Source organism: Impatiens glandulifera, chromosome 1 (genome assembly GCF_907164915.1).
Source record: "Impatiens glandulifera chromosome 1, dImpGla2.1, whole genome shotgun sequence".
NCBI classification, from domain to species: domain Eukaryota; kingdom Viridiplantae; phylum Streptophyta; class Magnoliopsida; order Ericales; family Balsaminaceae; genus Impatiens; species Impatiens glandulifera.
Window position 1 is genome coordinate 106,187,756 of NC_061862.1, and position 12,499 is coordinate 106,200,254.

Consider the following 12,499-nt stretch of genomic DNA (forward strand, 5'->3'; position numbering starts at 1 on the left):
ATTTGACAATTTTCATAACTTCATTGTAACAATAAAAAATAAATTATTTTCATAAAAATTGTTCTAAGACTTTTATTTGTTTTTTTTATATTGAAAGCTAACATGACGTGCAATCACAATCTCCAATTCAATTTAAGGTGTACAAACAGGGCAAGTCCTTAGGTTAGGGCAGTCAATTTATTAAAATAATAAAATATTTTATTAAATTTGTTATACTTTTAAACAAAAAAAAAAACGTTATATTATAGTGGTTGAAGATAAGAATGTAATCTATTAGTTAGTCATGGATTCAAATCTCTTTGAAAGTTATATTTTTATTAATTTTTTAAATTATACTTAAGGCAAAAAAAAAAAAAAAAATATTGCTATTTTTTCTACTTGAGGTTAGGGTAGCCCAAAACTCTGGGCCAACATGTACACCCTTCTACTATATTATGAGAAAGTCTAACAATTGAATGTAAGTAATTTTGAAGTTGAATGTGTCATATCAGAGTTAATTTTTATTAATTAGATAAAAATATTTAACTAAATATCCAAATAAAAAATAACAAATCATGAATTATATTGTTGTCTCATGGTTTATCATAAACAAATTAACAATATGTTTTTTTTAAATAAGAAATTCTTTGATAAACCAGCTCAATCAAGTCTAACAAGACAAAAATCTTACATCGAGAAGAAATTCTAACTGAAGTAGAATGGGCAACTGAAGTAGAGTGGGCAACTGAAGTAGAGTGGCGTTTGGTATGCATATGTGAAATAATGTAATTATTAAATTAAATTGTTAAATAATGTAATTATTAAATTAAAATTTGATATAATGTACTTTTGTAGGTGATGTCCCACCATTAAGAAACCTATTAATTCTATAATTTATTGAACAATGTATTTTTATATTTTTTTTCAATGACATGATTTGTTTTTTTACTTAAATAAATTTTATTATTTTTTTAATATATATGAATCATCTACAAATAAAAATAAAACATAAATCACCTATTTCTAATTTTATAGATGTAATATATATTATTTCAATTAATATATTATATTATTGATAAATTGATTTTTTTATTAAACTAAATCTTATACTAATATTTTAAATAATAAATATATATTTCTTAAACTATTTTTAGAAAATAAAATTTCAAATAATTGATTATGATTCTATTTTGATTTATTGACATTACCTATAATTTTTCTTTCAGTAATAAATACTACTTTAACACAAGTAATTATTAATAAAAGTGAATTAATTTTATAAATGACTTTTCAAAACAAAAGTTGAAATTACAGGGGATTCGAGTCCAAAACTAAAAAGCAGAAACAGACAAACTCAATAAAAGAGGTGAGTGATGACGTCATCCTCATCCTCCTTCCTCCCGTTGCTTCAGTCCACACACGCACACACTGAACTCTTACTTACTCATCTCTGGTTTTTCTTCTTCTTCCCTCTCCTCCATTTCCGACTTACAGCATTTCTCACTTCTTTTCTTCCGTATGGACTCCAGAATCTTCTTCTTTTTTCTCTTTCCTTCAATAACCGTTGCAATCGGTATCAATTACGGCCGGATTGCCGATAACCTACCCTCACCGGAGAATGTCGTACCTCTCGTCCACTCCATCGGAGCTAACAAAGTCAAGCTCTATGACGCCGATCCTCAAGTACTCAAAGCCTTTGCTAACACCGGCGTTGAATTCATCGTCGGACTTGGTAATGAATACTTATCTACAATGCGAGATCCAGATCAAGCCCTAGCTTGGGTGAAAACAAATGTTCAAGCGTACCTTCCAGCTACAAAAATCACATGTATAACTGTCGGAAACGAGGTTTTAACCTTCAATGACACCTCTCTAAGCGCTCATCTCCTACCGACAATGCAGAGTCTTCACGCAGCTCTAGTCTGTCTACACCTCGACCAAAAGGTAACCGTCACCACCGCACACTCACTCGCAGTTCTAGAAACTTCTTATCCACCTTCATCTGCCGTTTTCCGACGAGATCTAACCGGATCCATGACACAGATCGTGGAATTTCTCTCCAAAACATGTTCCCCCTTTTTAATCAATGCGTATCCGTACTTCGCTTACAAGGATAATTCGAAACAGATCTCAATCGATTACGTCCTGTTTCAGCAAAACTCAGGAATTGTAGATCCTGTCACGAATCTACATTATGATAACATGTTTTACGCACAGATTGACGCTGTACATTGGGCTTTATCATCGATTGGTTATAATAATCAAACGGTACAGATCTCCGAGACTGGATGGCCGTCGAAAGGAGATGAAAATGAAGCCGGAGCATCGCCGGAGAATGCGAAGAAATATAATAGTAATCTGATTAAACTCATTTCTCAGAAGAAAGGGACGCCGTTGAGACCGAATTGTGATCTGAATATCTATTTGTTCGCATTGTTTAATGAGAACTTGAAGAATGGTCCTACGTCGGAGCGGAATTACGGTCTGTTCAAACCAGACGGTACGCCGGCGTACTCATTAGGATTATCCAGTTCAAAGCCTGCCGGAAATACTACTGTCGGTGTTCCATCACCTATAAGTACCGTGCCTCCGGTCGACACCGGCGCCGGCGGTATACCTATACCAGATTACTATACATCGGTAAGTTTACTCTAACGTACGCCTTTTTATTCAGTGTATGTTAGTGTTTTTAGTATTCTAGGGCTTGCAATTTTGAGAAAGCTTAAGATGTTGACACGTGTATTGCTTTCTCGATTGCAGCTGTAACGGATACAAAATATAGACGCCTACCCAATACCTTACCCATACCTAATTATTTATTATAGTGCCTTGTTTGGATATGGTTTTTCTCTAGAGAGAATCTAAAAAGGGAAAAATGTTAGAGGTCGGTCCACTAGCTTTTATCCTTATAGGTTCAAAATGAAAAACAAACAAACCCTAATTAGTAACTTTAAATTTAGACTAATTGGTTAGTTTAGTTGATGATTCAATAATCTGTTAGTTATTTGAATATAATTTCATGATATACACATCATTAGGATTTGCTTGGTTATTATTTTCAAATAATCTTATTTGGACAAAAATAAAATTATGTGGGCTGGTTTATTTGGATTTCCTTTTCAAATAAATGACTATCCCATTCACCTTTTTATTGAAGTCAATCATTTCAAATTATTATTTTTTTTTTATATTAATTTTTTATAACTTAAAATCTGAAGAAGATAATTGGGTAAACAAGCTTAAATAAATTGGTTTTTCATAAACTACATCAAACAATTTTTTAACAATGAACTAGTTTTTTTTTCAAATAACCCTGAATCACACAAGGCTTAAGGATATAAGTATATATGTTTTTTTAGATTGTAGATATTTTAATATTTTATTTTATAATATAATTGAGAATAAATTAATAATTAAATAAATATTTTTATTAATAAATTATTTAATTTATTAATATAAATATGAAAATATTAAATTGTTTTAAAAAAATTATTTTCTTAAAACCTCTCATGATTATTCAAAGTTTTTTTGGATTTTGTCCATACAAAATTTGATGAAATAAATTAGGTTAGTTTAATTAATTAATTTTTTTTATTTAAATTTTATAAAAATAAATAAAATATTTTAATTGATAAAATAAATAATTTGATAATTAAAATAGTAATAACTAAGAGAAAGAAGTGAATTATTATTTTTAAATAAAATTCTTAAATAAAAAACAATAAAATTCATATCTCAATGATTGAATTGTATTAAATATATAGAAATTTTGAATTTTTGTCAATAATTTTAAAATTAATAATCCTTGTTGCTTTCAATCAAATTTATTATTTTAGACTTTATAGATGGAAAATTAGTTGATTGATGAATTTATTTAGAACGGTACAGAAGGCCAGGTAAGCATCATGTGACAGCTCAATGATGATGTTTAGTGGAGGTGTAGGAAAATTAAATAATTCACAATAATATTTATGCATGAATAGTTTTTTTTTTTTTTTCAATTCTTAAATAATTATGGTGACTAGCCATAGCCTGTCCTTTTTATATAAACACAGTTGAAATAGTGGGATTTTGTACTGGATTCTCTGTAAACACAGTAAAAGCAACAAGTGGCTGATAAGATATATAATACTTTCTTGTGTAAAAAAAATTAAATCAATAAAAATCTAAAAACTCCAAATATCAAACAACCCATAACAAATAGAAAGTGGTAGGTCCATGACTTTCTCCTTCATTCTGTTTAGCTTTCAATGAAAAACAATTAGTTATGTCACTTTCAAATAATGTAAACTTATTTTATTTTATTGGTTAACTCATGAAATGAATTTGATATGTTATTAATCCTATAATTGTTATTTCAGGGAAATCTACACTTGACAAAAGTTGAGATGATGATGATGAGTATAGCCGGATTTATTACATTAAGTTTCTTCTAAATTGGCAATAATGTTCTTCTCTCATCATCTGAGCTAATATTTGGCTTTTTTGTAAACTAATTTGGAAGGAATTGCATGAAGGAAGAAGCCTGAAAAAAAAAAGGTATTTCTTCTTCCAAAACTTTTCCTGCGAGATCTCATTCGAACATAGAAATTGCCACTCACCATTTTATTCACGATTCTGATAAAGATCAGGCTGGTTTGTATTTTGTTTTGTAGATGACTCGGAACTGTTATTTTGAACTCAATTTAGCCCATTTAATCTGTTTTTCTTTCTTTTTATTGGGACAGTAGTATTTGTTGCATTTAAGTGAATATGTAGTATTATTAATACATTTGGAGATCTATTTATTAGTAATTAATTAATTCATGGTTTACATTTTTCACCATATTGGTGCATCAATTTCTTATCATAAATGTATGTTCAGTTGTTACAAAATGAATGTATGTTTTTATTTTATTGTTGGAATTAAAGGAGAACAAAAATATTGTTTTAGGCTTCAAATTTGTTATTCTTATTTTATTTTTTCAAAAATATATTATAATATATTATCAAATATAATATTTTAATAATTATTTTTAGACAATTGTTAATATTTGTTTATTTTTAAAGTCAATTTTTATTTAATAGATAAATATTATATTATAACATGGTATTGTAACTCCGGAAAATATCTAGTACGTAGCTAGCTTAGCATGTGTCGTAGACGCGTGACAATATGGGTCCCGGGGTGGCTCGATGTTCGACTGTTTCAACATTGATTTGTATGTCAAACATCTTTATAAAATTAAAACATTATTTTTAAAAAGAGTTTGACAGTGCGTGACAATTTTTAAAATTAATTATGTAAAAATAATTAATTTGGTTCAAACTTTAATAATTTGAAGATTGGTACTTGAAATTTAGTTTAAATTATTTAAACATAATTAATTTAAGAAAAAATATTTATTTGAAAACAGAGTCTTCAATTCATTTTAGAAAAATCAATAAAATGTACGTGTACAAACGTACGTTATACTAGAGTTTTTCATCAAGGGTTCCTTATTTAGTTACGCTCAGAAAAAGATTTTCGCGCTATGTACTTTGCACCCGTTGAAAACACTTTTATTTTTTAAAAGTCTAGCTAGCAAAAGATTTATTTATAAGATTTATTTTATTTAATTAGTAGTCTGAGGCTCCTAAGTAAGGATAAGTTTGGATTAAATAATAATTGTACAAAATTATTTAAATGTGCGTATCTGCAATTACGTTTAAAAGATTGGGTAAAGGACCTGAAAAATATCAAAAAAAGGTGTTAGAATTTTAAAATTAAATTTAAAATGAGCCTTAATCAAAATATTTGTTTGAGAAATATCTCGGAAATATTTTAAAATTAATTTTTGACCTTTCGAGATATTTTAAAAATGGATTGGGGTTCTAAAATTACAAAATAATTTTAGGTTTTAAAAAGTGGAACCAAACAAGCGGACCGTAATCATAAGGGTTGGGTTTGTTTTGTCGGTCTAGGACAAGAGAGACTCAAGCTAGACCGAGGAAGCTCTCAATTAGGGTTCGAGATACTCAATCGGAGGACTGAAGTCCTTAGGTCAGGGTGCCAAGGGCTATCGGACCTTGGCTAAAATTGCCTATCTAGGTGTAAAGGGCTCTCGATCTAGGTTTGGACCTCTCGGTCCTAAGACCTGGGAGTCTTGGTCCCTGGTCAGATTTCTCGGTCCGAGGTGAAAATCCTCGGTCGTATTTCTCGGTCCTATCTCAAGAACATTAGTCCTAGGGCTCAGTCCAACTCAAGAACACCGGTCGTTGGTCTCGGTCCTAGGTCAATTTTCTCGATCCTTGGTTTTGGTCAAGACCGATGATTCTCAGTCCTATCTCTCGGTCCTCGGTCCTACAAGACTCGGTCCAAGAAAGTGGAGTGTTCTTCATTTAGTATAAAAGTTGCAAGTTTGCAACTTTTGATACATATCACGAAAACGTGATTTGTAAGTTGTTATCAACTCAACTGAATGTAGGGATCATAATCCCTAATCCTAAAATCGATCAATCGAACCCTAAATCATTGATTTTTCAAAACGATTTTTATGGCAAAATTTGAGAACTTTCGAATTAGGCCATCTCATGGCCTAATTCTTGTTTCAACAGCTTCCAAATGAGGTTTATAATCGAACACGACCAAAACAAGAACATCAAACAAGCTCTGTAACAAATTTTAAAATTTAAATTTAAATCTTTATTTTTAAAAATTTTAGTTCGATCAAACATGATCGGGATGTATGTAATATGATTTGAAACACATCCTAACATGTTTACAAACATGTTTGGCAACTATTTGAATCAAAATTTAAGATCAAAAGCTTAAGAATGCGAAATTCAAATTTTATTGATTTTCAAATCAAATTTGAGTTTTTTTAATTGGGGTTGAATTGATGAAATCACTTTCGACAAAAAATTTGGAAATCATCTAAGGATCGATTTTGACTATAAAAAGCACAAAATTGAGCCATAAACAAGATCAACCCAATCAAAATTAAAAAAATTCAATTTTGAATCACAACTTAAATTACAGATGGTCTATAAGCTTACTTGAGAATGAAGAACATTCTTATAATATGTATGAAGCTTTTCCAAAATTTGGATCAAAGCTTAGAACAACGGAACAGTTTTATTCAAAAAAAAATTGCCGGAACTTTGATGAAATTCTTGGAGCAGGCTGTAATTATTGGATTTCGTTTGATGTATTAAAAGAAGAATACATAGGGAGTATTTATACCTAAGCTAGTCGGTTTCGAAGTCGAATTCATATTCAATTTTGTTTCTAAACTTCTTCTTCGTTTTTGTTTTGTCCTCACATGCCTTGTTCTAGGATAAGTTTTGACTTAAATCCTCAAGGGAAATGATGACGAGGGAAATACATGAATATGGGTGGATTTTAGAGGGATAAGGATGAATAATGGCGGAGATAAGGTTTCTGAAAGGATCGCCGGCGTCGAGCGCGTCTCTCTAGCGTTCGCCCCGTATTATCGGAAAAGGCAATTAAAACGACGTCGTTTCATTTAATATGAACCGTGCAGTTGCGTTTCATTAATGGTCTGTCTAGCGTTCAGGCGTCTAGGTTAATGGGGTTAGTGTCCCGTTAGCTGATTCTGTGTGGACTCGGGCGTGCATTGCTTTAGTTACAACTAGCTACGCGGCGTGTTCTTGGGCGTTGGATGAAAATCCAACACTGATCTAATGGATGAAATTTATGCTGCAGTCGATTTATTTAATTTCAACCACACTAGATCATCAGTTTTTATTTCTAATAAAATGGTTATTTGAAATTGAATTTTTAACTCTTTCTTTCATTTTTTTCCCACCAAATTTATACACAGAAATATTTTTGATAACATAATAAAAATTATGTTTATTTATTTTATTTTAGGTATTTTGGGGTATTTATTTAATTATTTTAAGCTATAAATTACACATAATTTATGTCTAAAATTATTATTAAATTATTTCAACCCCTTTTTAATTTAATTTGGGTAAAATAAATATAATATTTTAATCTCAAATTATTTTTAATTAATTTTTCTAATTAGAGTTTAATTATCACAATAATTAATCTTAATTTAATTTTGATATTTTATATTATTTTAAATATAAAAATTAAAATATTATTTTAAAATTATAAATTTGGACATGTCAAATTTTCATGATTACATTTATAATTTTTTAATAATATTTTATATTTAATTTTTCTAATATTTTTTAAATATTAATTTTATATTTTTATATTTTAATTAATTTATTATAATTGTATTATTAATATATAATATTTAAAATTAATTATATAAAAATAATTATATTATTATTAGTTAGTGTAATTATTATTAAAATTTTATTTTATTAATTATATTTTATTTAAAATAATTTCTTGATATTATTTAACTAATTGAACTAAATTCTTTCAATAAAAATTAAAAATTTATTATTATTTTAATTATAAAAGACCGTCTATTATAATTATAAAAGAAAAAAATAAACTTAGGCCTAGTTTGATTCGGAGTTAATACTAATTTTGTGTAATAAACTCACACAAAAAATTATAATCAAACACGATTTGCGTTTAAACTCAATTTTCTCTATCTCTCCTTAACAGTTTAAGATTATAATCTCATCATTTTAAAATATTTTTTTATTCATTCTCTCTTATATATTTCATTATTTTCTAATTATTTTATTCCTTCTCTCTAATCTATTTAATCTCTTTCTAATTATTTTATTTATTCTCTCTAATCTACTCCATATATTTATTATATTTTTATATATTTATATAAAATTATTATAATAAATAAATATACATTTAATATATTTTTATTTATAATATATGTATCTTAATATATAAAATAATAAAGTAAAATATAAAATATAAATATACTATGATTTTTTTTTATAATAATTATAGTTTCAAAAATCAACCTAACCTTAATTAATTAGATAATACAAATAGGGTGAGAGAGCTTAAAAATAAATTGACAATTGAAATATTAGGTAGGAGAGGAAGGATTGAAAGGTAAAAAATATATATAATAATAATAAATTACTTTCTTTATTCATATAATTTATTTTAAAATATATTAATTTTTAATTTAAGTCATTTATTAATATTTAAAATTATATATTAATTTTTTTTTATAAATATTAATATAATTTATTTTCAAATATATACTATTTTTAATTTAAATTATTTAATAATATTTAAAATTAAATTAATAAATATATATAACATTATATATATATATATAATATTAATTATTAATATTATAAATATAAAAAATAAATAAACTATAAGCTGAATCAAATATACTCAAAATTAACTATTAAATAAGCTGAAATCATATCAAACATACCTCAAAATCTCATAATAAGCTGAATCAAACTAGCCCTTAATATTTTATGAGAAAACATAAGAGAATGAACATTATGGGAGTCATTCCTCCCCATTTAGATAAAATTGAATGATTTAAAAAAAAAAAAAAAATTCATACCAATCAGCATTCAAACTATTAATAATAATGATAAAAAATTTGAACTCCTCAAATCATTATCAATTTTTTTCTAAATAACTCGGTTATTGAATAACTCGATCTCATAACTTAAAATAAATTTAATTTCTTAAACAAATTATTATTTCTTATTTATTTTTCAAATTTAAAAATAGAGAAATGAGGAATAACCAATTATATTTATAGACACCTTAAAAAATGGCATATTCTTTTATACAAAAATAGTTTAACGGGAGTATGTATGAGTTTTACTTTATTTAAAAATATATTTGTATTTATAAAAAAAAATTAAAATTAAAAATATATAATATTATTAAATAAACTATTAAAAAGAGATTAGCTTTTAATCACAGATTCACCATGTAAATATTTATTTTCTAAAGTTTTTTTTTTTTTTTTATATCTATAATCACATGTTTAAAATTGATTATGAGTAATTGAATATGCCATATCTACGAACATAATTACTTTCCTCACAAATAATAATTTATAATAAATAAAACAGAAATTATAATATGCATTTTAATCAAATAATAATAATATGATTTTACATATGAATTAATCTCTATTATTTTTACTCTAGATTAGATCTAAAAATTAACTTTTCTCTTGCAATCTAATCTACACAAGGGGCAACAATCCCCTATTACCATCCACTTGAAAACGCAATCACGATGAAATTTGTGCGAGCAAGGTGTAATAACGATCATATCTCCACTTTTATACATCTCAAAACATATTGAACATATATCGTCCTCCTCACAATTAACATCACTAAATACCCTTTCCTTTAACATCGGTTTAATATGAGTAAACCATTTATTCTCTTTATTATTCTGTTTCGACGAACTGATCCCATTATTGCGTAAAAAACCAATCAATACCGAACAAATATCTACAACTTTTGCAACATAAAATGGCCGATCTTCGTCAATAAAAAGAACTTGATTATCTGGTTTTGCCTCGCTCGAACACAGTTCAATTACAATAACAGGAACTTGGTGGTCCTTGTTGGGAAAAGAATTTGAGTCGAACTTGAAGCAAGCAAAGATAGAAGTTAAGACTTTATCTATGAAGACAGTAATGGTTTCATAATTGAACAAGTCGGTTAGGGTTTCATCATTGAACAAGAGATTGAGAAACTCTTTTGCAAAGTCTAGGTCCGTGAAGAACTCAACAGTGTCTTTGATGTAGATTTCCCATGTATGAAAGGGATAGAAATTTCCGCTGGAGGTATGAAGGTGGAAAATCAGAATGCTCGGTATGAAGTTTAAATCATGGTAAAGTATTTGGTTCCATTTGAAGAAACGAATCCCTCCCAGTTCCAGTTTCTTCATCTCATTCATATTTCCTTTTTCTCTTTCTCTTTAGGAATTTATAAAGATAGAGAAATTTTAAGGTGGAAAATTAGGTCTAATAACAAGGAGAGAGTTTAGGATATTGTTAAGTAGGGTTCAAATAAAATAAATTAAAATTTTGAATAATTAATAATTATCTCAATTTTAAAAAAATATTGTCACAGAAAAATCTGAATTAAATTATTGGTTAATTTCTATTTTTTAGAAAATTATAGATATAATTTTATTATATAATACATAAATTAAAATTTAATAATTTTTTTTTAAAATTATATAATTTTTGCACAATTTATTTTAAATTATATATATATATATATATATATATATTTCAAAACTTAAAAAATATAAATATATTTAAATTTGTTATATAATATAGTACTAAAGTATTTAATAATAATAAATTAAAGAAAACAAATTCATTCAGATAACTATAGGAAGAATTAAAGTGAGGCCTGCCTTTTTAAATTATAGAAAAACTAAATTAGTAAATTGAGTAATATCTACTTCTAATAATAATAATAATAATCATAATAATAATGTAAATATGGAAGAAAAATTGAATTGAACTATATTAATGTATCATATTCCATGTGGTGTGTTTGGAAATCCTTGAACAAACTATTGGAATTAAAAAAATTCCTTTCTTTAATTAAAATTTTAATTATAGATTGTTTAAATTTATAAATAAATAATATATTTTTTAAAATCTTAACTCCATAATTAACTCATTTAATTATATATTATTTTATTTCATATATAAATAAGTTTTTAAAAAATTTTAATTCCATAATTAAACTTTAATAATAAATGATTTTATTTTATAAATAAATAATATTTTTTATTATTAATAATATCTAATATATATATATATATATATATAATATAATATAATATAATATAATATAATATAATATAATATAATATAATATAATATAATATAATACTTTCAAAATGAATCTGATTCTTCTTTTAATTATATTTTATACTTGTTTTTCTAATAAATAAATAATTATATATATTAATAATTCTATTTTATAATATATAAATTAAATATATATATATATAAATCTATTTAAAAATTAATTTACAATATATTTAAATAAAAATAAAATAATTTAATTTAATTATTTGTTCTCATTATATTAAATATTTTTCGCTCTCCATATTTTTAAATTAATATTCAATATATTTTTATTTAAATTAAAATATTTTTACTTTTCTCCATATTTATAAGATATATTATTATTTTTTTTTAAATTAAAATTTTTAAAATAAATTATATATATATAATTTTATTTGTATTAATTATTTTATAAGAAAAAAAAAAGCTCACTTAGACCTGTGTACCAGTACAACTAGCTCACTTAGAGTTAGAGATAGAGATATGTACTAATAAAACGTCATTCAAACATGTTACTATAAAAAATTGATTCATTTAGTCTTTTTTAATTTATATATTTATTAATTAAATATTAATATATTTTCTTTTTTTTTCATTAATAAATAAATTTTTCATTTTTATCTTTTTCATAAATTTATTATTGATTATTTTAATTTTATTATATATATATATATATATATATATATATGAGAATTTATCATTAATTATTTTAATTTTATATTTTTTTTATATTAACATTGATTATTAATTATTTTAAAATTATTTTGTCTAAATGAATG

At 25.3% G+C, this 12,499-nt stretch overlaps 1 protein-coding gene across 4 annotated transcripts; it reads left to right on the top strand.

Moving 5' to 3' along the window:
- Nucleotides 1-1,409: 1,409 nt before the first annotated feature.
- On the top strand, nt 1,410-4,804 carry LOC124919506 (glucan endo-1,3-beta-glucosidase 11-like). Of its 4 annotated transcripts, none has more exons than XM_047459755.1 (3): nt 1,410-2,619; nt 4,341-4,518; nt 4,611-4,804. In XM_047459755.1, the coding sequence occupies exons 1-2, from the start codon at nt 1,498-1,500 to the stop codon at nt 4,413-4,415; spliced, it is 1,197 nt and encodes a 398-aa protein (XP_047315711.1). In that variant the 5' UTR covers nt 1,410-1,497; the 3' UTR covers nt 4,416-4,518; nt 4,611-4,804. The 4 variants fall into 4 exon arrangements, with proteins under 4 accessions (XP_047315711.1, XP_047315710.1, XP_047315709.1 ...); XM_047459754.1 differs by having other exon boundaries at nt 4,635-4,804; XM_047459753.1 differs by having other exon boundaries at nt 4,341-4,515; nt 4,609-4,804.
- Nucleotides 4,805-12,499: the final 7,695 nt, after the last annotated feature.